General features: G+C 50.5%; 2 protein-coding genes across 5 annotated transcripts in view; one reads left to right on the top strand and one right to left on the bottom strand.

Moving 5' to 3' along the window:
* The first annotated feature begins 1476 nt into the window (after positions 1-1476).
* KIAA1191 (KIAA1191 ortholog) lies at positions 1477-14506 on the top strand. Of its 4 annotated transcripts, none has more exons than XM_024576921.4 (9): positions 1477-1704; positions 2676-2788; positions 3054-3139; positions 5799-5977; positions 8601-8727; positions 10656-10780; positions 12659-12762; positions 12948-13090; positions 13197-14506. In XM_024576921.4, the coding sequence occupies exons 3-9, from the start codon at positions 3112-3114 to the stop codon at positions 13403-13405; spliced, it is 915 nt and encodes a 304-aa protein (XP_024432689.2). In that variant the 5' UTR covers positions 1477-1704; positions 2676-2788; positions 3054-3111; the 3' UTR covers positions 13406-14506. The 4 variants fall into 4 exon arrangements, with proteins under 4 accessions (XP_024432689.2, XP_045041112.2, XP_024432691.2 ...); XM_045185177.3 differs by having other exon boundaries at positions 1478-1704; positions 3054-3158; XM_024576923.3 differs by lacking the exon at positions 3054-3139 and having other exon boundaries at positions 1479-1704.
* The window catches only part of SIMC1 (SUMO interacting motifs containing 1), a 31317-nt gene continuing 20247 nt past the window's right edge, over positions 14171-25240 (bottom strand). The window contains exons 6-10 of the mRNA XM_053926053.1: positions 22340-22492; positions 20369-20497; positions 18641-18797; positions 18416-18500; positions 14171-15412 (exon numbers count right to left, since the gene is read on the bottom strand). Coding sequence (XP_053782028.1) covers positions 15150-15412; positions 18416-18500; positions 18641-18797; positions 20369-20497; positions 22340-22492 — 787 coding nt within the window. The 3' untranslated portion in view covers positions 14171-15149. The remainder of the gene's footprint in view (positions 15413-18415; positions 18501-18640; positions 18798-20368; positions 20498-22339; positions 22493-25240) is intronic.

Genomic DNA, 25240 nt, shown 5'->3' with positions numbered 1-25240 from the left:
AAGGCAACCAGATCCCCTGCTCAACCACACACAGGGCCCCTTGACCAGGGTCTGCCCCAGAAAAGAACCATACTGCCAGGCCTGAAAGAAGAACTTCCCCAAGGTGCTGCTGCCCTTGGGGAAGTAAGGTAGCTGTGCAGAGAACTGGAATCAGCCTTGGCTAAGAACCAAAACCAGAGTCAGGAAAAAAGCACAGAAGAGGGGTGGAGGGGAACCTCTATGACACAGAGACCACCCCTCCACAGGAGCTGAGAAAGATGGCCTGACCTTAGCAGTTCAGATGGTGCCCTTCTTGGGCCTGTGGCTCAGTCATGACCGAATCCTCCTTATTCAACCAAGCCGTCTGGAAAACTAGTTTACTTGCAAAAGGCTTTGAAGGCCTTAGATGAATAAGATCCCCAATTAAAACTAAAACAAAAACAATACCCATTTAAAGAAGAAAACCCCACAAGGTAGTGAAGTTTAGAAATGTATGGTTAGGATGTTCTTTGGGGAAACAGCAGTTTTCTCACGTGGCTACTCTCTGCCTTGGTCACGCTGTGGTTTCAGATGGCAGCTCTGCAAAAGTCAGGGATAAGGTTGTTTTAGTCAGAGAGCTAGTAACTTCCAGGAAAGGCTTCAGTTTTTTTCTCGGGAGGGGGGGGGCGGGAGCCCTTGCAGCTAATAACAAAACATGGTGATCCCCTCCTCTGGCTTATGTAAGGATGCAAAGTGCAGTCTCCTCCCCTTCTGGCTGGGGTGTGACGTGCACTTTGTCCTTCTGGTGGAGGAAGGCAGGTGTCAGTTTTGCTTCCACGGAGGGTAAAAAGTTGTGGCATATAGTATTTTAAAAGTTCCAAATTAACCAAGTAACACTTTTGACACCCCACCCTCCCCCCCACACCACTGCAATGCTATTTATAAGGTAGTTATAGAATTTAAAAGACTAATTCATGGCGCCCTCGTGCGCGGTGGCCTGGTAAAGGCACCCTTGGGGAAAGTGTCTCCTTCCTGTCCTGCCGGTAGACCTGGCAAGTGTCAAATGCAGAAATCTAAATATGACATCCACTCCCGGGCACCCCAGCCCCAGCCCTCCTGAATTGACCTTGATGGCAAGCTTGAGACGTGGGGTAGAAACGTATGGCTTTATCATATTAGTAAACCCTGGGGGGTGGGGGATAAGTCTTCCTTCAGGTTGTGACATCTCGGCTGGCATCTCTTCAAGCGTCCCTTTTGTTGGTGTAGAAGGGAAATGACATTCGGACCACCTCGTCCAGGTGAGGCAGATGGAGTTTGCTCCCTGTTCTGTTTTTGCTCCCTGTTCTGGTTCTGGCAGATGGAGTTTGCTCCCTGACTAACACAGCTCTTCCAGGAACAGGGTTAGAGGGTCCCTGCTCCATTCTCTTCTTACTAGAAGCGCAGCGGAGGCCACGAGGCGGGGCTTTCCCATCGTGGACTACAACTCCCAGCATACACCGAGGGCCTTCCGGGCAAAGTCTCGCGTGACTTCAAGGCCCCCCGAGGCTCTATCTTGGAGGCTGCTGGTCAGCCTGGCAGCTTAGGCTCTGGGCCGTGCCGGAACCTTTTAGTGTCGCCGCTGACACAACGCCGTTCACACCATGACTTGGGGCCCCACCGCGACACAACGTCTAGAGAGACGTGGGTCCTCGGCGCCTCTTTAGTGCCGGGGCTCGGGCTGCAGGCAGCTCGGCGGCGGCGAAACCGGTAGGTAGACCGGCTGGGCGGGCCTGGCCCTCCCTGGGGCCACATCCTCCGCTGCCCCAGAGGGGCGCGCTCCTCGCCCGAGTCCTCTCCCCGTCCCCAGGCTCTGGGGGTCCCTCAGTGGGCCTCGCCTCTGCTTCATCGGAGCTGCCTAGCCCTCGGCCCCCACTCGTCGACCAGCCCCCTCACCTCTGAAGCCTCTTACTTGAGCTGCCCTCCGGGAACGTTCGGCTAGTGCCAGGCCTCGACCCTAATCGCCTTAGTCTTTCCCTGCTCGCCGGGAGGGAGGGAGGGACGGTTGAGTCAGAGCTGGCCTTTCACAACCTGTTGGCGTAGTCCGGCATCCAGTGTAGGAGAAGCGTGACCTCTGCGGGGGAGGGGACAGGGGCGGGAAGGGAGGTATCTGGGTCGGAAAGCTCCGCAGACCCGGGGGATGGCTGAACTTTGATTTCTGCGATGCTCTTTCGTGAAGAACTAGCTAGTTTGCCCTCTGAGCTCCACCAGAAGAGAAGGGTCAGGTAGGAAGTTGCAAAGCAAATGACAACTTTCTTAGGGCTTTGTGTGAACTCCCCTGTAAAATGGGGATGAAACTTCCTATCTCGTAGATGAGCCACTTATCTGTGACCCTGGACAAATCACTTATCTTCTGATCTTTAGTTTTCTAATTGGGGATAAGTAGTCCCAGCTTTGCAGCATTCCTGCCCGGGTTACCACACAGGATAAGTGTTGTCTAAAACCCTTGTAAATACAGTCAGTGTTGGCAATAAAGCATGAATTTAACCTCCAGCTACCTAGCCTCTTGCTGTGGGTCAAGTCATTTGGACCCTGAGCCCTAACTTACTTAAAACATGAAAGAAGAAACAATGGACTTCGAATCCCTCTCGCAAGGCTACGGAGCACGTGAGCATTTACGAGGAGGGTGTTTGGCAAGACTCTGACCAGCTGTACCAACGCTGGTTGTTTGTTGTTCTCAGAACCTCTGGAACGGATGGACTCTTCCCAAGCAACTTAGCTAATTGGCAGCAGCTGAACAATGTTCCTCATTAATATCTACCTGTCGGTGTAATCATCACATTGCTTCTCTGCGGTAAGGTGACCTTTTCACCAGGTATAATGCCTGCGTCACAGGTTTAAGATCAGCCACAGGTGTGGTGAGACCTTTGATATTATCCTTTTTTCTTTTTTCTTTTTTCTTTTTCCCTCCCTTGGCATGTTCCTCACCTGTTGGCTCTTTTGTGTGTGTTTCCATGTTGTAAACAAGCCATCAAAGTCTGTGTGCCTGTCAACAGAACAGCGTTGTTGCTGTTCTTTGGTGTTCACTGTAAGAAAACGCTCTCTGTTATTTTTATTAGGTGGCAGGGACTCAGCTCTGAAATCTATATAGAAAAAGCACCGGATCCCAGTCTTTCAATGGCTTCGAGACAATCAGAAGTGCCCGGTAAACTGAATTCTTTTTGGTAAAGCTCTGTTTCGCCCTTAACGCTGCAATCCAGAAACCACTTGTTCTGAACCATGTATCAGTGGTTAGGTTGGCGTCATTTAAATATCTTCTTAACCACCCAGCCGGGGTAATGAACCCAAAATCTAACTGGAAAGAGAGTAGCCATTTCACTCAAGGGTATGACAAATTTGTCACTTTCCTACGGTATTAAATAAGAATTCAGAATAAGTTGAGTAGTGCTCATAGTATGTAGCAAACCTTTAAACTCACCCCACTTTGTGGGGGGTGGGGGTCGGGTGGAACAGAGGCCTGGGCAGAATGGCCCCAGCCAGCTTTAAAGGCAGCAAATGGAACGTAGTCATGAAAATGCCCACGGCAACATGTCATGAGTCCTGGGTCTCTATAGGACAGTCACTTCTGGGTTACTGACGTCCTTGATCCCGCCTTGGACTCTTTCCGTGGGGAGGGCAGTGATTATTTGATCAAATCTGAATCACTGGATTTTAGATAATCAGGGAAGTTTGGATGACGGTGCCTATCTCTCAGGGCTGCTGTGAAGACTAAACATAAAAATGTGTGAAAAAGTGAGTTAAAAGTTAGTGATGAATATGCATTTACTGCCCCCAAAATTTTGGGGTCTATTTGTAGGACTATGTTGCTTAGTATATAGAAGCTGACTTTATTATTGTGTTTGGGAGGGCTGTTGGGATGGCTCATGGGAGGAGTCTTAAGATGGTTTTGAAATTGCTCCCAAATTAAGCGGAGTAACAAGAGTCTCCCCCGTGTCTCCCAACACTGCTCCCTCTCCAGTCTCTAACCTCATCCGCTTGCGTTTGGTTTGTCCTCCATTGCTGTTGCGATGACTGTAAGCTCTGCTGTGAGTGCCCCGGACCACAGGGCTGCTGCACTCAATGTGTGAGGCTTTACAGTGTGTGTGGGGGGGGGGGGTCGCATGCAGAGTGAGCGCTGGCCGGGGTCTGTGTTCCGGCCCCTACCCACACTCGCTAGCTCAGTGTTGCTTAAATCTGTGCCTCAGTTTCCTGAGCCGGAACCTGGGAAGAATATCTGTCTAATGAGAGTTAGGTAAGATGCAGGGTGGAAGAGCTTGGCAAGGAGGGGTACTTGGTAATTACTCTTTTTCTTTTTCTTTTTTTAAAAGATTTTATTTATTTATTTTTAAAGAGCAGGGAAGGGAGGGAGAAAGAGAGGGAGAGAAACATCGATGTGCAAGAGAAACGTTAATTGGTCACCTTCTGCACGCCCCCAACCAGGGCCCTGGTCTGCAACCCAGGCATGAGCCCAGACTGGGAATCGGAACAGAATTGAACTGTTTGTGGGATGATGCCCAACCCACTGGACCACACCAGTCAGGGCTCTTACTTGCTTTTTTAATTGAGATAACTCACATACCATAAAAGTCACCCTTTAAAATGAGTAATTCAGGGGTTTTTAGTATTCACGAGGTTGTGCGCCCGTGACCGCCCTCGAGTTCCAGAATATCTTCATCACCCCCAGAAAGAAAACTTCACATCCATTTTTTATTTTTAATCACCCCACCCTCTCCACATCCATTGTAATCACTCTCCCCACCCACCTTCTAATGCCCCCCGCCACCCCGCCAGGGCTTGGCAACTACTAACCCTCCTTCTGTTTTTATGGGTTGGTTAGTGGTGGTTATTCGTGTTAACAGTAATAATAATGGTAGCTGCTTGGTCCCTTGCTGTTTAAATGAAGTATTTTTGCGGGTTTTGGACTCACCACCACACAAGTTGATGTCTTGGGGAGCGATTATGTAATTTTAGCAACAGGAAAATGTCACGCTGGAGGCAGGACCTGGACATTAGTTCTGCTTTGAAACAAACAAAATGAACTTTGCTTCCTGGCCTGGCAGCACTGAGCGTGCCCTAGAAGCAGGGTGCCCGTGTCACAGCGGGACGCGCCGGTGCACAGCCTGGCAGGAGCAGCTGGCAGTGCTGGAGGAGAGGGGCTGTCAGCAGTTTCTGTGTGGTGGTTGGCGCTGCCGTTTAAATCCCGCAGAGCACTCGGAACTGGCAATGACACCGGTAGCGTGCTGTAAATGTTTCTTGTCACTGTGCTCTCGTTTCCTTTGGTGAGGGAGGGGAGGCAGAGGCTCTGCAGTTGAGCCCCAGCTGGCTGCTTGCTGAATGAACTTGGGCAAGTCACTTCACCTCCAGGCCCTAGTTTTCTCACTTGTGAAGTGGGAAGGAGAAGGTCATATCCTCAGTCTTGCGGGAGTTGGGAGCCTTGGCATTGCTGTGAGGCAGACTCTGTGGCATAAAGAACACAAGCTTTGAAATCAGACAGGATCAGCTTTTAATTCCTTACCGCACTTTGACGTTGTGTGACCTTGCGTGACCTTGCTCAGATAATTTAAATGAAAGTTGCAGTTTTCCTAAACCAGACAAATGCACTGGGACTGCTGAGTAGGTTAGGAGCAGAATCCAAGTGTCAGGCCTAGAGGCAGGGGTTAGTACCACGGATTACCGTTCCTTGAATGGATTGGCTGTTCCAGAACAAGCTGTTCTTGCTGTGTCCCAGAGTGAGTGTTTCAGAGCTTTCCTGCCCACAGATCAAGTTCAAAGCTATGAGCGTGCTCAGTCACCAAACCCACCCTGACAGGTGTCTCTGTTCTTAGCCCTTGAGCCTAGTGGGCCCCTAAGCAAGATGTCCCTACCCATCGGGACGCACCGCCGGGCATTCAGCTACGATGACGCCCTGGAGGACCCTGCGCCCATGACTCCTCCTCCATCGGACATGGGCAGCATCCCCTGGAAGCCCGTGATTCCAGAGCGCAAGTACCAGCACCTCGCCAAGGTACCTGACCCTGCCGGCTGCCCTTGGCGAGCCAAGCTTTTCGTTCCCCTTCCTTCGCTCCAGGAGCCTCAGTGGCTCCAGCAATCAGAGTCTGGCTGTCGCTAATCCTTCCGTGTGTTTTCTGTGTCTCAGCTGGAGTCGGTGGGCCTTTTGTCCTTTTTAATTTGAACTAGAATGGACATGCCTTCTCCTCCCTGAGATTCTTTTGTCCACCCCATCCCCACCCCACTCGCTACAGCGTTAAAAATGCAAGCTCCTTAGCCTGGCTCTGCATGATCTGGGTCCCGCGTGCCGCTGCCCCCAGTGATCTAACCATGCAAGTTACCTAAGGTTTCTTGCACTTAGTAGGGTGTTTGATGCCTTCAAGTCTTCACGCCAACTGCTCTGTTGCCTGGAATGTTTACGTGCCCACCCTCTTCTCCCACGCACCTGCCTGAGCGGGGGTGTCCTTCAGATCTCAGTGCAGACTTCTCTACTGCGGGGATTCTCCTCCTGAGAGGACGGTCCCCTCTCCTTGCACCTGCCTCCGTACCCCAGGCCCCTGCCACCCACCCTACGTTGGTTACTTTATCACCTCCCGCTAGCTCTGGGGGGCAGGAGCCACGGCCGGTTTTGTAGTCTACCTGCAGTACCAAGCCGAGGACTTGGCACAGAGCAGATTCCAAAACAAACCAAAAAATGTTCATGGAGTGATTGGGGGGAAATTGGCTGTTTCCCCAACACACGCTGTTCTTTTTCTCTTCACGCTCTCCTACCTGCCACACACGCCTTTCCCGCTGGGAGAGCAGCCTTCTTCCTCGGGCCCTGGCTCACTCGGGCACACACTCCGCGTCCCACTGCGCCTGCTCTCACGGCCCTTCTGTGCACTGTGGCTCCAGGGGTTCTCCCAGGCTCGTTGCAGACGTGTCGCTGAAGCCTGCGCGCCCAGCCTGCAGGGGCGGTGTCTCTCTGACTTCTGACTCTCGGTACTGTTGCCTGAATAAACTAGGCCTGCCAAGTTCAGATGAGGCCATTTAATCTACAGCTACAGTAGCACTGAACTTTGAGCTGCATGACAGATGAGGGCCTGACCTTGGACGTACACAGTGAGCCATGACTTTAACAGACCTGGATATAAATCCCCTAACGGCCTGTGTGTTAACAATGACCTGGGGCACACAGCTTCACCCCTGAGCAACAGTGTCTCCCCCCAAGACCCCTTGGCCATGGTGGTGTTGTGCGATTAAATCAAAGGGGGTTGAAACACGCGTTGGGTGTGTGGCGGACCTTAGGACTCCTGCCCCCAGCCTAACCTGGACCTGGTGGAGTTGTGTTGGATTCTTCCTTTCGTGGGCCCTCCCCACTCCCCTTCCCTTAAGCTCTCAGAACAGGGAGCTCCTTTCTGCAAAAGCCTCCCCTCCAGCTCAGGGAGACATTCGTCCCCGTGTCCTTTAGCTACCAATCCGACGCAGTCAGCTGTGAGGAGTAAAGGTCTAGCGGAAAGGACTGGCAGTACCGGGAGGAAAGAACCTGGCAGCCCGCCTGCAGTGCCAGAGCAGTGGACCCGGGACTGGAGTGGCAGAGAAGCAGGGCCGCTGCTGGTGCTTCTGAGGGTGGTGCGCCCTTTCATGTGTGAGGCTGCTGCTTACTTGCCAAGGCAAAGAATGGGCTGCGCCTTGCTGTTGCGCCCCAGCTAGAACAGCTGACATTTGGAACAACTGCTCTTAATGGAAAGCTCAGCGGCTCTCATTGCGTGCATTCTTTCATTGGTCCTGACTATCTACCACCTTCCAAGTAAGGAAGCAGAGATTCGAGCTTTGATCCACTGAAGTCACAGCTGAGAAGTATAAGCCCTGTTTTGTAGCAGGGACACGGCATTTCAGTACTCCTGCCCCGCTCCTTTCTGGCCGTCTTCACTCATTCCTTTGGAGAAGCAGACAACAAAGAATAAAGCTGGTTCTCTCCTCCCCGCTATCCCCGCTCCCTGTCCTGAGCGTGGCATCGGGGTTTGAATACCAGGAGGTGGCGAGCTCTCAGCTGTCAGGTTCAAGATGAGGAGCTACGTAGAGCTTTTTGGTTTGTTTTAAAAGACCATTCCTTTAACCCTTAGAGCTGTGGTCCTCATACTGTAGTTTTGGGGACCAGCAGCATCAGCATCACTTGGGAATTTGTTAGAAAAATAAATTCTTGAGCCCCATGCCAGGCCTACTGAATCGGCCCTGGGGTGGGGCCCAGCCATCTGTTTAACAAGCCCTCCAGGGCTTCTGGTGCTCAAAATGTCCGAGATCTGCCGAGCACCTGCAGCGAGGAGTTGAGCCGAGCCAGCGTGGCACCCGGCACACGGCCGGGGCGCAGCAGGAAGCCCTGGTCAGTCCATTGGGTAGACGTGTCTGGGAATTAGGAGCCCTCAGCTTCACACTCTGGCTTTCCCGCTTTTATAAATTCAGGCTATTTTTGTGTCTTTATTTGTTGTTACTGTGGATGATACACACCTAATTGGGTAGAGACGCCAAATGCCCTGCCTGTGAAGGTGTCCTGTGTATCAGGTTCAAGGTGTTTCTGTAGCTGCTTCCCCAGAGGAGTAGGTTTAGGTGTGCGCCCCTACCCCGCTGTGCTCAAGTGCCTCCTTACCTCTCTTGAACAGGTGGAGGAAGGAGGGACCAGTGTCCCCTCCCCTGCCATGACCCTGTCATCAGCCACTGACAGTACGGACAAGGTCCCCGTGGTGAAGGCTAAAGCCACCCATGTCATCATGAATTCTCTGATCACAAGTAAGCGCTCTGCAACCCTCCGAGCGGAGCAGGGGCGGGAAGAGGGCGTGGGGTCCTGCAGGCGCACCGCCCTTCGCCTGTGCTGACCGTGCCTGGCAGGGGCCAGCTTGACTACCAGTCCCCAGCGAAGCTGCGTGGAGGTGAGGATTGGCCAAACCCTGGGCGTCTCCATTGACAGAGGTGGATTCCCGCTGGTCTGCTCATATGGTCCTACACGCCCACGTGCATCTGTGTGGCCTGGGGCTGGTTACTTAACCGTGGAGACTTTCCTCGTAGAAACGGGGAGCCTGGCTGGCAGGTAGAGAGAGGGTGAGGTGGCCCAGTGCTTGGTGGCCGGGAGCTGCTGCTGGGAAAAGTGGCACCGGAGGCACCCGCCACCTGCCCTGTGTTTCTTCTTCATCTTTTTTTTTTTTTTTAAATTAAATGGCTCAAAGCTTTCCCCCTTCCTGAACATTGTTGCCTGAAGCTTCTTTATTCTTTAGGATGTGTGATTTGTGGTCCTAATGAGACTGGAAACAGGGGAGCTTGCATTTTTTTGAACCGTTGGTTCTGCTGTTAACAGTTAGTTATTAGACACACAGCTCGGCTTGTCAGCAGCAGCCTCTACCAGGGACGAGGCACACAGAGGTCCTCCTCGTTGGCTCAGTCTCGAGGTCGGAAGTCCTTGTTTATCTGCTCTGGGAGAGGACCAGTTTATCCGGCCTCTTCTGGAGAACTCGCCCAAGAACCAAGAGTCCAAACTCTTCTTGCACTTTTGTTCACGTGTAAGCACACCGTTTGAATCAGCAGCTGCTACTTGTATCTTGTAAGCCTGAGAATGTTCTGGCAGTGTTAGAAAGAAAGCTCTCGTTCCTGTGCCTGCAGCACAAGACAACTTCTTCATTGAAAATACGCTTCCCCAGCAGTCCGGACTGTTCTAGCACCTGGAAGTTCTCCTGCTGCTCAATACTCCTTGGCTTATTCGCGTCCACCTGTGTGCGTGGCTCCACAGAATGGCGGACAGAGCAGTCACGTCTGTCTTCCAGATTTCTTTGGATGTTGCTGTAGTTTTACATTTGTAAAAATAGCTGCATTTAAAATCCTGGTATTGGTGTGCTGTGGTGCACTAAATCCCTTCCCGCCTTTTCAGTTTTCAGGTAATTACCTGGTGAGACAGGGAAATATCTTTATACATTCAGGGTTTGGTTTTTTGTTTTTTCCCCTGTACTTCTATTTCTAATAGAAATAAAATAGTTCCTTCAACGGGGGATGACTGAGTCGTAAGGGACATCAGGGATCTAGATTTCCGGTCCAGAGCTGCCGCATCCCTGGACGTAGGGCTGTATTAGGTAGTGTGTGTGCAGTGAGCAGAAATTTGAGTCGCTGATCATTCCACGGTACAGCCGACTTTGTGAGTACCTAACGTGGCGCTGTCTTGTCTGCTGTGCCTGGCACCGCTGAGAGGCACTTTGACACAAGAAATGTGGGCCCGGTAGACTTGGCTAGTTCAAGGCACGTTCTCTGTGATTTCACTCTGATTGTCCCTCGGTGCCATCTAGCCGAAATGTGGCCTGTTTCTCTCTGGTGAAGGTCTTTGTGTGGGTTGTAAGGGTGGTGAGTCCCTCTCAGGGACTGTACTCGGAGAACTTCCACTGTTTATGTCAGTGGGCTTCTCCTGTTGCATTTCTAAACACAGAGAATGGCACGGCGCATGAGTGAGGGGGTAGCAGTTCCCTGGAAGCCATCTGTTCTGCATCTCGGTGTGAGGGGAGGCTTCCCTGTGGTCCGATGACCTCCGTGCCAGGTTCAGGTCACTGCTGCTCCGGGGAGGCCATCCTCCTGTAGCCACTGTGGTCTCTTGCTCCTGGGGAGAACAGCGGGTGTCTGTGTCGTCGCCAGTTTGTGATGGGAGGGGGCATGGGCATGACTGTCATCTCCTCTGTCCCCAGAACAGACCCAGGAGAGCATTCAGCGTTTTGAGCAACAGGCAGGGCTGAGAGACGCTGGCTACACGCCCCACAAGGGCCTTACCGCCGAGGAGACCAAGTACCTGCGAGGGGCAGAAGCACTCCACGTAAGCTCCTTGCTCAGGGACTTTGAAAAAGTACCACGCCCTCATCACTCAGGGCTGGAGGTGTGGCTGTGGTTTAGAAGTTACCAGCTCAGCTAGGCGGGGGGGGGGGGGGCTTCGGGGAGTGATGGGAAGAGAGGAGGGCGAGGCATTTCGAACTGCGTGAGGACCCCTGTGGCGGCAAGGTCCCCAGCTCTTGCCCCTGCAGGCTCTCCTCACCGTCGAGGGCGGGCATCTGGTCTGGACGGTGGCAGGGGCCCTGCGCTCTCCGTGTGGTCTGTGTGAGCGCGTCACCAACAGTGAGGCCGCGGTGGGTCCCTTGGCACACCGGAATGAGTGACAATGAGGGACAAGAGGCTCGGGCAGCCTCCACAGAGGCGACACAGTAGCTGGAAAGGAAGGTCATGCTCTAGGTTTAATTTTTTTTTTTTAATTAAAAGCTAATGTAGAATTGGAATGTTGGTGCTCTTTCATTTCTAAAATTGGAATGAATGAGACTAATTTTTGGTAAGGTTGATAATGCCCGAACAGTTGGACGAATAGAATCATTTCAGATGACTTTAGTTCAGCGAATGCCGCTTTAGGCCCAGCAGCGCTTTGCGGCTTCTGAGGCACTTGCAGTCGCTTGATCGGTGTGTTGCTCCTTTGAGGTCGGAACTGTTCTCCATGTTCTGTAAATGAAGAGGCTGAGGCCCAAGGTCATGTATTTAACCAGCCACAGCACCTGAGCTCAGGTCTCCTGATGCCCCAGTTCCTGGTGGTACTTTCCCCGTGTTCCAAGGTTGTCTGAGAACCTGACTCGTGAGGGGGCTCAGAGGAGGATCACGAGACACTGTGTGTGGAAGGAAGAACAGTGTGGCTCTGGTGGCCTGTGGGGAGGGGAACCAGACCTCGGGGACTGTGGCATTTTGTAACGAGCATCTCAGGTGATGTTGGCACGCTGAGAGCAAAAATCACTGCTGTGGGGGACCAGGGTTGGGCTGGCAGCTGGGTTAAGCTGTCAGACAGGACAGATGCTTCCAGAGAGGGGCACTGTTGGCCTGTGACACTGAGACCTTCCCAGGACAGGTGTCGGTCAGAGTTCCGGGTGAGCAGCTCACCCTGAATAGTGGTAGGATCGATGCTGGGCCATCTTCTGCCCCTTGGCCACAGGAGCAGAACAGGAGGCTGACTGAAACGCCAGCTTCCGTGAATTGACAAGGGGAGTGTTTGGGAAGACTCGGTCAGGGTCATTTGTCTGGAATGTGGCTTGGGCTCGGCATTGTTGCACTGGGCATGGAGCATAGAGACGGCCAGGGAGCCGCGCTCTGGAAGAGCTGGCAAGTAGATTGGTCTCTCCCCCAGCAGATGCCCATCTGTGTTAGAGGTATGTTTACAATGTGGAGGGAACCCTGCGTGACTGGTTGTGGCAGGGAAAGGGACGGAATGGGGCAGGCTTCACTGAGGGAGTGGGCAGCTGCAGGGGGTAGCATGCCCTCCAGAGCTGTGGCTTCCAGAGGCTGGCAGTGGCGGGTTGCCTGGGGCAGGAGAGGTGGCAAGAGGAGAGTTCAAGGCCATACTTAGAAGGCCCAGGAGGCTTGCAGCTTGAGTTCTGGCTTTTCCGCTTACTGGCTGGCTGAGGTGAGAACAATTAAAAGGTCTAGTGCGGTGTTTAGGGCAGAAATGTTTAAGATGTGTTGTAGAATTAGTACATTTTTTTTAAAGATGGAGTTCTATTTAGTATGGCAAGATGAAAGGAATATGTATCCTTTGATTTGATTATTCTGTAATCCAGAATTATTCTACCTGTTAATGTTTTCCTTTTGCCTGTGGAAGTTGGTGTGGACCAGGTTGTCTCTACCCAAACTTAGCTGAAGTCTCTCTTCTTACCCATCTGAACAGAAGCTGAAACTACAGAGTGGAGAGAGAACGAGAGAAGAGAAGCCGGCCTCAGCCCAGTCCACCCCCAGCAGCACCCCCCACTCTTCCCCTAAGCAGAAGCCTAGGTGAGCCCTTCTTACAACCCTCCCGGCGACCCTCCCAAGCAGCAGTGTGCACGTAAAATTGGGGCTTAAGCATGTGGTTCCAGAGCAAGAAGGGGGCAATGACGGTTCCTTGGCTTTGCATGCGAGGCACTTCCCGGAGGGGCAGGAAGAGGGTATATGAGGCCGTTTTGTTCTTTCTCTGCCAGAGGCTGGTTCTCTTCTGGCTCTTCCACAGCCTTACCCGGCCCAAATCTTAGCACCATGGATTCTGGAAGCAGGGATAAAGACAGAAACTCGGCCGATAAATGGAGCCTCTTTGGACCAAGACCCCTCCAGAAGTCTGATTCGGGTAAGGCAGCTCCCTCGAAAGGGAAGGCAGCGTGGCAGGCATTTCCCCGAGTGTACGGGGAGCTGTCCCTGATTCTGAAATCCTTTGCTCTGGTTTACTCCTGTAGCAGGTTTGGCCGCCCAGCCCTACAGAGGGGCCCAGAAACCTTCCCCAATGGAGCTGATCCGCACGCAGGCCGCCCGGATGGCCGAGGACCCAGCAGCCTGTAAGCCGCCCAGGATGGACATCCCAGTGGTCGAAGGGAAGAAACAACTGCCACGTACCCATAATCTCAAACCCCGGGACTTGAATGTGCTCACACCCACCGGCTTCTAGAGCTTTCGCTTCCAGTGACTCTGGATAGAGGGTGTCCAGCACCCTCTCCGCTGTTACTTTGTCTCCGACATAGGAAAGGTTTGGGTTTTTTGGTTTTTTCTTTTAAACCCCTTAAACTGAGGCTAGAAGTAGAGACAGAATTGGTTTTTGAGCAACGTTAGTGTAAAGCCTGTCCTTGTGTGGAAGAAGCCATCGTGTTGCTTTAATTTAAAGTTAGACTAGGAATCTCAGCAGCCACGTGTGGGGCCTCACCTCCGGTGTTTGCAGCGTTTGGCCTAGACGAGAACCTGACCGTCGCTTCCCAGGTAGAAGGTTCGCGTTGCTCCTTCAGCACGGGCAGCGCGCGCACCGACAGGCTGTGGCAGAGAGGCGCTCACTGCCCAGTGTGCCCCAGCCCTGTCGGTGAAGGGACCTACGGTGTGTCTGAGGTCCGGGCTCGAAGAAAAGCAGGCGGGGCAGGGACCCTCCTGCCTGGAGACGGCAGCCCTCGCTCTCGGCCATTTCCCAACGGTGGGGCCTCCGGGGCAGCTGTGCCGGGCAGCTGTGCTGGGCAGCGCTTCTCTCTCATGTCCTTTCTTGCACTTCACAGTGAGGTTAAGTTAACTCCAGTTTGGTGGAAAACTTTCTAAGGAGAAAATTCAGCCTACCGTTTTGGTGTAAATGGATGTTAAGCTTTTTAAAAGTAAAGGTGGTAGTAACTGTACGTCGATTACAGCCCGGACATTCACGGAAAACGAGGATCACCAGGGCCTGCAACTTTTGCCAATAGGTGGAAGGATGAAGAATTTTCTATATGCAATCATTTCCCCCAAATGAGCCCATTCCCGTGTAAACACAGGGCTTCCTGAGGAAAGGAGCCAGGGGAGCACCTGTTCGTCTCTCTCTCTCTCCTCGCTGAGGACGCGTGCGGTCTTGGTGCTGAACACCGTCTCAAATCCCTGCCGTTCCTGCTCTGGAAGGAGCATGTCCGAGGGGCCGCTGCACTGACCTTTCCAGAGAGAGGCCCTGGAGTCTCCAGTGATGAGAACAATTAATTTATTTGTGTTCTGTTATACTCGGATCTCTTGTTTTGACAATAAAAATCTGTACTGCATTCTCAAATGTGGAGAACTGTTTTCTTTGTCCTGTTAGGCGTGATTACTGCATTCTGTCTACTCAGTCATGGAACCTAAGCAGGAAACTTGGTATTTTGAAAAACCATTGCCTTTTTATTGTGTCCTTTAAAAATTTTTGTAACACACTCCTCCTCTTGTTTCTAACCTCCCATCTTCTGCCTCATTACATGAGATCTTAATAGGCCGGCCACAAAGTCACATCTATGTGCAATTAATGTTGATGGTTGTGTTCCATTGGGGAGAAACGAATACATCCTTCTCTTTTGAAACAGGTCGTCAGTACCGTGGGTAACATAACATGGATGTCTAGGATTTGTTCAGAGGAACTTGTTTCACATCTTGAATGGAAATGTTAAACATATAAGTGCATATAGTATTACCTGTTTCAAAAAGTATAGATAAATAAGTTATCAAAAAATATATACACCTTATATATTTAAGCCATATTCGAGAATAGGCTAGGATAGGATTATCAAAAAGTATTTACTAAAGAGTTAGAAAGTTGTAACCTACAGATAAATAAGATGGGTTTGGTCCTCTAAGACTTAGCTACTTTCCGTACTGTCAGAACTTCCAGTAGTTGGAGAGAGTTCAGGAGGTATTCTTGGTGCTCAGTGTGCAGCAGGACCTCAGGGGGTGCTCCAGGGCTCGGGGGCGGGCTCTGCGTCTGGGTTCAAGTCTGCGGCATAGAAGAGCAGGAGCTTCAACAAGTGCACTTTGTCTTGCAGCTGGGGGACCAGCGGCTCCCCCAGCATCTGGACCAGGCGGCTGCGGAAGGCCTCGATCTGCCTCTCCACGTCCACCACTGTGATGTCATCGCACTGCTGGGGCTTGGGCTTAACCCTTTTGATGATTAAGTCTTTTCGATCAATTACTGAACTCCGTAGATGCTCTGCAAGAGGTAAAAAGCCAGTTGAACTGAACTGCTTTTTATTTGTTATGATTTAAAACAATGAAGTCCAATTTCACTAGGCAGGGTGTGGGCACAGACTTGCTAACTCTACTGGGATACAGGTCAAAGGCCAAGGGGAACTTGTGGGAACTCTGTTTCCAAAAGGTCCATTGTTCTCTCTGGTTTTCAAGCTTTCCATAAGAAAAAAATCAGTGTTCCATTTTAAGTTTTTCCCTTTGTTGGTTTAAACAAAAAAATATTCACGTGAATTTTGAGTTATCTTTAGGGAGGTTTTCCCCTGAGTATGAAAGAATTGCAAAGAAGTACTGGACTTAGTTTATTGTGATGTTGGTTTACTATGGTTACTCTGTTTAAGTGAGACCATTTTGCACAAATTGTAGGACAGACCAAATGAGTGAGTACATTTGTGTTCAGAAGCGGGGTGTGGGGGATTGCTTCTCTGAGCCAGAGACGGCAAATTCGACAGACACCCCAGCCTCCCTGTCTCCGAGGGGCTGCTCTGCTCTCTGTGGAAGTATTTGTACAAGTTTCAGGATACACTTCTCCCCAAGGTCAAGGGTCTATCTAAACAAAAGTAATGTAACCATGTGTAGGGAGTTTAGGAAAGTGGGACTGGGAATTCCTTAGAATCTCACTTCCTGATCTTGCCCAGTGATCCCACAGAAAAGTAATTCCTTCCAGACTTTGGCAACAGACCTAAGTTTGAATGCTGGCTCTGCATTTACTCTTCTCTAAGCCTTTGTTTTCCCAAGGTCAATGACCTTCACCAGGTCATTGGATGATATAAGCCAGGGTTTGTGAATTTACTTGTCTTCCTTCCCCTCTCCTTCCCAACCCTCTTCCTTCTTCCCTACCCCTGGGGCTGACAACTCAGGCTGACCTCCAGATGCCCTCAGCAGCACCCTCCCTCAGAGATGACTGAGGAGCCCTCACAGTGGAACGCCACTGACCGGGGTACCACTCAGCTGTGTTCTTTGTAGGACACTGTTTTCAAACTCCTGTTTCTAAATTTTTTTCTCTTTGACTGTTGGTCTCCAGAGAAGCTGGAAAGGATGTCGAGGATAAAATAACACTGGGACACAGCCCGTTTACTCAGTACGGGGAGGGCAGAAGTAGGTTTACAATTGTGCGCATATGAGTTTATTATTGTGCTATTATTCATTAGTTAGTGCATTATTTGTGTTATAACTGTAAACCTACTGTTGCCCACCCCTGTAGACTGCCCACATCGGTGAGGGGCCTTCCTCTCCCTTATTTGAAACATAAGAATATTCTGTAATAAAACCAGATTCCATATCCACATTAAGTCCCTATTACCCATGACCCAGGTATATTAACTGGGAAGCAAAACAGAAATGAATTAGAAGTGTTAAAGGTGAATTTTAAGTAAAAATAAGCTACTTTAATATTAAACTTCCGGCTAGATCTTTAAAAGAAAGAATTACATAAGCTCAGTGAGGCTAAGCACATGCGGAATTTGCCTTTGGGGCTTTGTTCTGAAGGATATGCACCGTTCTCTGAAGGTACTAAATATGCCCAAACAACCCAACCACATGTGGTGGTCTCCACAGTGCACTCTGCTAAGTTTAGTTACAGGGATTTCACACACAGAGAAGACCCTTGCAGCCCACCCCCGTCTAGGCAAACGGGCAGCCGAGCTCTGCCTGCTTTTTCTCACACCACCTGCAGTCAGCCTGGGCAGGCTAAGTGTGGCCAGCCCCACTCTGCGGAAGGGAGGAACCGAGGCCTGGAGACAAGGTTGGCTGCCCAATGCAGAGGAAGTGCTGGGGTTGGACTTAAACTCTGATCTTCTATCTTAAATCCAGTGCCTTTTAAAAAAATATCTCAACAGCTTCATCAGTTCTAGGCCTGAGGTATCACTACTGAGCTAAAATCAACCTCAGCAGGACCGTGGCAGCTGAATTTCACACACACGTTCGTTCCTCCTTCCGGTGTGAGGAGCAGTCGCAGACGCTGAGCCCCCCCACCCTTTGGTACTTCAGTGTGGATTCCCTAAGATCGAGGATGTTTAGTTTCGTAAGCCAGAATAATGCTCAAAAATAGGAAATTTAATATTAACGCAATCATATTATCTATTTAAATTTTACCAATTGTCGCAATAATGTACTTTCTAGCATCTCTCTTCCTGGCTCAGGATCCCGTCTAGGACCAGGTTTTGTATTTAGTGTTCCTGTGCTTTTGAAGAGCACAGGCCGATTATTCTGTAAAAGCTTCCTCAGAATGGATTTGTCTGACCTTCCTTGTGATTCGATCTAGGTCATGGGTCTTTGGCAAGAATACTGCATAGGTGCTGAGGTGTTCTTCTCTGGGCATCACAGCAAGAGGAATACCTGTTTTCTTCCAGAGTTACTCCCTTTCCTCTTCTTAATAACTATATCAGTTTTCCCAAGGACCTCATTAACCCTTGGCTAACCAATCATTCTCATTCGAAGCAGGTTTTGCACCATTATCCTTGTCAGTACTCGCCTCCTGAGTGTTACTCGACTCCTCTGGATCCTGGTGACCACCAGCTCACCTGGGATTTGAGCAGAGCCACTTTGACAGACTGTAGGGTGTCTTCTGTCTCTTGCGAGGTGTACACTTGTACCTTGTCGCTGATTGGCTCTGTACTTGCACCATACCAGCGGGTGTTTATAACGTCCGCAGGCAGTGAGCGATCGACCCAGCGTTGCAGCGGTGGGCCGGGTGAGATGCCAGGGCTAGTCAGGTCATGGCTGAGCATTTCCCAGGTTATGATGACCCTTGTTACTCCTAACACCCGTGAGGTCCCACGTATTACACTTTATAATGAAAAATAGGTGAATTCTTCCTTTTCATAGCAGTTATTCTAGTGACGTCATTCCTCGTTTCTTATGGCCAAGGAACAATGCTCACTGATCAGAACCCCTCTGTAGCTTTAACTCACAATAACGTCCCTGTGCGACTCCCACGCTATCTTACTCGTGAACGGATGCTCCTTACCTCTTAGAACGTGCTGGTAGCTGGACAGCAGGAACTGCAGGTGCTCGACCAGCTCATCCCACGTCTGCCACTGGGTTTTGTCTGACTGCGGAGACAGTAAGAGCACTTGCTAACAAACGCCTTCCTCAGTTCAAGGCTCCGTGCAATTTCCAAGTCATTCTGACGTGATGCTCAAGGGTCGGGGGAAGGGGCCCAGGGCCTGAACTGAAGCAGGGAGGCAGGTACCTGGCACTTGAGCAGCGACGTGGAGTTGTTCAGGAAGTAGAGGGCCTGGGCCAGAGACAGGGGCAGGCGGGTGGGCGTCTTGCAGCTGTGCAGGAAGATGATCTCCAACACCTTGCAGCGCAGGAGGTGGCTTTCCATGGTGGTGAAGAACATCTCTCTGCGTGGAGAAGGGGAAGAGGGAGCTAACCGTCACGGCTCTTATTTCCAGAGACGCGTTCCGCAATCCTCCCTCAGCGCTCTAACACTGGCCCGAAAACAGGCGGCTACGAAGCCTGCGGACCGGGCAGACAGAGATTTGTGCATGAAGTAGCAACTGCTGCAAGAGGGGGGAGTCTGTGATATTCGGAAAAGACCAGCTTAGGACACGTGAACAAGAACTGCTTCCTACCGTGACTGAGAGAACCAATACGAAGAGTGAGTATCTATGAATGTTCACAGTGTGCTAGAAACTGGCTCAGCAAAGAACGGTAAGGGACCTTTTAGTGTAGTTTGTGTGGTTGCCAATTTGCCCCTTCCGAGAGTTTCAAAGTAGGGCCAGGTTTTACTTAAATTATTTTTGCCTATGTTAGGTCTAAATTTGTTTATAGTTACACCTTGCTTAGATTTCTCATCCCTTACCAGAATCTGGGCTTGAACGCATGAATGGTGTGAGAGTTGGACCCAAACGAAATACTCCTGAAGAAGTGTAGAGTGAGCACGGGCTCCTTCCTCCCCAGCGCTCTAACATCCTGCTGCTTCCAACAATGAACTTGGGGTTAAGAAGTCCTGGGTTCACATTTGGATTCTGAATCTGTCTAATTAGCTGTGTAACCCCAGGCTAGTTATTTCACCACTTTTAGTGGTTTTCTCCTGTTAGTTTCATGAAAATACGAGATAATGTGACAATGACTGGCACACTGCAGGGACCCAATGAATGTTCGTCTTGATCTTAGCAGGGTGTTTTAATTAAGCCCTTATGATGGTAATATTTGGTAGGACACCCTCTTCTAAAAGAGGAACCAGAGCTGCAGACGAATACTCTTGGCTGCCAGCTTCGAGCTCAGGGGTTGGTTGGGGATGACAAGCAGACAGGGAGCGGAGGGACATGCTTTCCCCCAGGGCCGCCACTGCACGATGGCTCTCTCAAAGTTACTTCCCGTACCAGCACCTGTTCGTGAATTCATATTTGTACCAGTTTAGTTTTCTTCCTCGGGATTCTAAAATTACTGGTTCAAAGGAGGAATGATTTGTTTTAGCCAAGGTTCTAATTCTTTATCCGCTCCTAATGGAATGCTTCATTAATCCATGCTTAGAGAGACTGAATTCCTATTCCTGGGCTCATTCTACAGGTCCAGCCCTATTCATTGTTGGGTCATTTCCAATATTGGACATGCCTGTTTCATTCATCCCTCCAGCCTTTGGTGAACACTGATGCCAGGTTCTATGGCTGAGGGGCAGGGAAGGAGGCTGTGCTTAGCAGGTAAACCCTGAAGGATGGGTAAGGTTGTTAGCCCAGAAGACAAAGTAGGAAAATTTAGGCTCCATGTCAAGGTATCTGGCCTCTTCCCCCACAATTATGCCTTAGCTGCAAATAATAACAATGTATTGAGAACTTTTTTCTTTCACAGGTTATATAGACAGTAACTATCCTTTCACTTCTTCCCACCCCCTCCCCCCAATTTACTGTTTGGAGTTTTCTTTCAAAATTATGTCCCCCGAATAAAGCAGAAAAACAGAACCAGGACTCGCCTCTGACTCCTCTCTGGAATGTCCAGCACGAACCCAAACATCATCTCGGCGATTTTATTGGAGCTGCAGGTGGGGGTCCTGTCCACCTCCACGGCTATGGACAGCATGCGCTGCAGCTGGCACACGACCCTGTGTCCGGAGCAGAGCACAGGTGAGCGGGGGGTCTGGCAGGGGCCGCCCTGCTGGCCGGGAGGAGGGCCCCGGCTGTGTCCCGAAGCGCATGGTAGGTGAGGGAGAACCACTGAAGCTGTCAGCATGCTTTCAGTTAGCATACCTGAGTCCCTTCTGCCAGACCACACTATCTGGACCTCTCAGAACCCGGGGTTGGGCTGCAAAAGCAAGCTGCTTTTAAATTCCAAGACAGAAACATACAGTCTTAAGGCTCTAGAGTACTTTGAGGATCATCTAACCTATAACTTCTTGATCGCACAGATGAAGAAACGGGCCCAGAATGACTAACATGTACTTGAATGCCTTCGATACAGGGGAAAATACAGGGGTGGGCAAACGTAGGTTTACCGTTACGAAATACAGAGTTTACTCTTGTATTACTATTTATTGTAGGATGTCTTTGTCCATAGGAACAACTGAAAACCTATCTCTGCCCACCCCTGTAGGTATTTGCCACACAGTTTTTGCCTGTTACTGGTTTCTAGTTTACATGAATCTTACTAAGGTCAGCCTCAGAACTCCAGCTGGTGGAACGTGACCCTCTCTCCCCCAAGACTGCACCAGGCTGATGCGGCAGAGGAACCTGAGCAGACCCTCCGAAAGGCGAGCCTGGCCCAAGCCAGACTTTCCGACGGGCATCGTTACTGTGAGGGAAACTACTAGCTGGACCAGGGGCTTGGGCCTCGGATTCCGGGTTTGCAGGGACGAGCGGTTTAACTTTGGACAGATTGCCAGCGCTGCCCATTTCAGGAAGTCGTGAGTGCTCTGGGCGGTACTGGCGTGTCAGCGCCTGTTAATGGAAAGGCAGTGCCCATTGCTGTTGTTAAGGCCATGATGAATTGACCTTCATTTCTACTAATGGTTACTTACAATAAATGTATTGTTGTTATTATTTATATGAGATTAGCTTCCGTTGAAGGAACTGTGCCTGCCTGTGTCTTGGATCTGTATCCTGGGATTCAGGGATAACCCTACTTTAGGGCCTCCCCCAATCTGCCCAAGCAATTGCTTCATTGTTCCAAAACATTCTCCCTTTTGATGCAAGATTGTCTCCTAAATTAGTGAAAAACCACAGGCCTTATCTGAAAATCAGCTCGGAGCAACTAGACTGTAATACAGCTTTGTGAATTTAGGCGTAAATGCTGGGTTCGAAATGTTAAGTGTGACTGGTCTTTCACAGTTGACACAGGATAGTGGGTGACTTGGGGAAGGGCAGCTCAGCCCCTAAAATCTTCGCATCTCTCAAAAGATGCCAAGACCACTCTCAACCCCATAAAACAAACAAGCAAAAAAACCCGCCAGGAACCTCTTTCAGGTGCTGTCGGAGGTAGCGGGACCGGCCTGGTCTGAGCCGTTGTTCCTCCGACCTGCTGGAAGCGGCAGGTCGAATGGCCAGACCCCCCCAGTACTGGCGGGAGAGACGCAGGCCCTTGAGGACTAGGGGCTGCAGGGCCGCCCACTACCCAGCCCCCTGCCGTCAGTGGACGCCGAAGGATGGCTAGCTGTAAGTGCACTGTCTCTTCGTGTCTAGGACGGGGGGGGGGCAGTGTCCTCTTTTTTTGTTTTACTTCAGTTTATCAATCTGTGTTCACTTAGTGGCATCCTGTCCACCTAGGGGGAAGCATCTGCTGTTGTTCTACCTTCGGAGTTAGAATGGAGTCTCTAGTCAGACTAGAGAGTCCTCAGTGAGACTCCTCTGCTACAGGGCTTGTTCACTTCGGGGAACTGCCCTGAGGGAGTGGGGCTGTTTCTACAACAGTCAGCCCCGGCAGCCCCAGGAAAGACAGCTTCCGCCCTTACACCTGCGTGGTGTTCTTCGTCAGGGGAGGCTGGGGCGAGGGGTGGCTGCTGCTGGCCTTCAAGACGCCTGCCGCCGAAGAGGCGTGACTCCCGTGGGGGGACTGAGTGAATCCGCCTTCAGTCACTGCGCTGAACAGCCACTTGATCACGTCCCTGCGAGGGAAAAAACACAAGAAAAAGTTTAGACTTTCGTCCTAGTGTGTGGTGCTCAGAACTGCAGCCTTGGCCTGGGCTCCTAGACCCCGGGGTCTCCCCAGTGGCAGTTGAGGGCCCGCAGGCTGTTCCCACTGTGTGAACAAGCCTCCTGGAAGCCACACATGTGACTGCCGTAGGGCTGCAACAGTGGCTAAAACACGGACACTTTCTCTGAGTTGTCCTCGCTGAGAGGTACCTCCAGGACTGAAGAGTGCTCTCTGGCTGCCTGACCAGGTGGTGAGCTGGACTGAATGGCCACAGAAGTCCTTGCTGGCTTTCGCTTGTTAGGTGTCATCTGTTAATGCTAATAACCCCGGTTTACAGGGCATGCTGGGGAGCCCCAGTTTTCATGGGGTGAGGGCTCTAAAAGTCAGTACAGCAAAAGTGTCTCGTGCAGTCAAAATTACTTCTGACAATCACTTAGGGAGCCCAGGTAAAAATGGTGGATTGCAAACACACATCTAATTTTGTTCCTTCCTAAAATCCCATTAATAAATGCTACAGTAGATAATTTTTAAATATCTGCAAGGAAGGGGAGAAAAAGAGAGGAGACGACAATCATGAAGTTCGGGAAACTGGAAGGAAAGTGAAGTCTATTCACAAAAGAGAATGTTACATAGTAGTGAAAATGGACAAGCTGCAGTGACAGGTAACAATGCAAACAAACCTTAGCACTTTGTAATATTAAGTGAAAAATAAAAGACTTTTATATAATAGGTTACATACAGCAGGATACCTTTTTGTTACAGCTAAAAGGAACTAAAATAAAAATATATACTTTACAGGGACACGTGCAGATGCAATAAGACCACACACGGAGAGAAGGGAATGATGAACATTCGGGATGCTGACTACTTCGGGAGCAGGAAGGAGCAGGAGGAGGTGACAGCGACAGATGAGCTGTTTGATGCAGGCAATCATCTAGGTCCCAGCCTTGGATTAGGGGGTGGTTGAGAGATGCTGACTACAAAACCAAAAGTAACCAATTAACTAAGTAAATACGGCAAGTGAGTCATGTTTTAAGGATAATGTTTAATCTAAGTGGCAAAGGGATACATTTTAACTGACTTAGCAGAATTGGGAAAGCTGAATTTTAAGCCAGCAGTAGCTAAGAGCAATCCTATTCAATATTATTTACCTAAGAACTAAAAAAAAAAAAAAGTTTTTCAGTAAGCTCTGCAAATGGTAGTACAAGGTTTCTCAGAAGTGAGAGTGGAGGGGTAAACCGATGGCCTGTAAGACGTTTAAGAAACTTCCCGACCCCTAGGTCTTCTTCCCCAACCCTGGAGGCCACAGGTCACTCTGTGGAGAGGTAAGACGGAGGGTGTCTGGACTAGGAGACCAGCCCCCCAGGGAGGCAAAGGCACCGAAGCAAACACGGGTCACTATGTGAGCACGTGCGTGCTGAAGGCAGAGACCCTTGCTGTCTTCCTGCACTCGTCTTCCAAAACCTTGGCATCCCACGTAGGAGACTGCAGGTCTTGTATGGAAAACCCATCCCACCCAAGAGGAAAGACCGGAAGACATGGGACAAGGTAGTAGGAAGTGCGCAGCCAGTTCTACCTGCAGGAAAGCTCAGAAATGGCAAGCCTTCCCAGGACTCGGAGCTTCGCCAGCTCTTGAGTCTCATCCTCAGACGTGGACGGACTACCAGACATCTGTGGAGCTATTCTAACATGAGAGATAAAGACCAAAAGAGCCAAACCCCCTCCAAAAGAAAAGCAACTTGGGAAAAAGAGACATTACGCAGGGAATAGACAAAAACAAACGTCATCAAAGGTATGTGAAGATATGAGCCCATGAAAGAAGAGGACCACAGAATGTTACTCACTAATGTTAAAAAGGAACATTTAGAGAAGCAAGCAAAAGAGCTCTTGGAAATGAACGTGACAGTGGAAATGAAAACTCTGTTTTCCAGGAACAAAGGCCATGCTTCGAGACTGCCATGGCTCACACGAGGGGTTGTGGAGCTACAGACAGCATCCTGAGCACAGAGAAGATAAACCTCCAGAGATTAAAATCAGGGCACATAAAAAGAATCAGTAACCAAAGTAGCTTGTGAATTAACAGCGGTTCTGGAAGCTAAAAGACGGCGGAAGATTCCCTTCAACATTCTGTGGAAAAGTTTTTCTGACCATGTACACGACCTCAGAAACTGTACTTCCCGCGTACCTTTCTAAGAAGCTGCTGGGGACCGATCCATCAGAAAAGGCAGCAAACCAAGAAAGAGAAGACGAAGGACAAATGAGCAAGCGAGGCCCAACTGTGGGAACAGGTGGAGGGGATTCTCGCACTTACAACAAGGACTGGCAGCGAGAGCGACCCTCCAGACCCGAGGGGGTCGATGTGCCCCACCACGGCGCTGGAGGAGATGAAGCTGGTGGGCCCGCACAGTGCGCGTGCAGGCGGAGGGGAGACCCAGAGCAGACAGGAGGGGATTCGAGATGGACGTCCGACACACGAAGAGTACGAGGAAGCGAAAAGTAAGGCAATTATCAGCGCTAAGGAGAACACACAGGTGGGAGCGAGAGGAAACCTTATCAGAGTTCAGTGCTTGGCTCAGCTCTGACTAGCAGACGTAGTCACGGTAACAGAAATACTGAATGGTGGCCGGCACGAAATGGTGATATGACCATGTGAATAGCACGGGCAGTACATGTGTGGGAGGGAAGCGGGAGGGAGCAGGAAGGGCTAACTCCTCGTCCT

The sequence above is a fragment of the Desmodus rotundus genome, chromosome 6 (assembly GCF_022682495.2).
Source record: "Desmodus rotundus isolate HL8 chromosome 6, HLdesRot8A.1, whole genome shotgun sequence".
In the NCBI taxonomy this organism is placed as follows: Eukaryota; Metazoa; Chordata; class Mammalia; order Chiroptera; family Phyllostomidae; genus Desmodus; species Desmodus rotundus.
Note: the sequence above shows the minus strand (reverse complement) of the source record. Positions and strands in the feature narration are given on the sequence as shown.

Coding starts and splice junctions, on each gene's coding strand:
- KIAA1191 (XM_024576921.4), top strand. CDS start 3,112: ATGGCTTCGAGACAATCAGAAGTGCCCG. Junction 3,140..5,798: donor GAGACAATCAGAAGTGCCCG/GTAAACTGAATT, acceptor CTCTGTTCTTAG/CCCTTGAGCCTAGTGGGCCC. Junction 8,728..10,655: donor CATGAATTCTCTGATCACAA/GTAAGCGCTCTG, acceptor CTCTGTCCCCAG/AACAGACCCAGGAGAGCATT.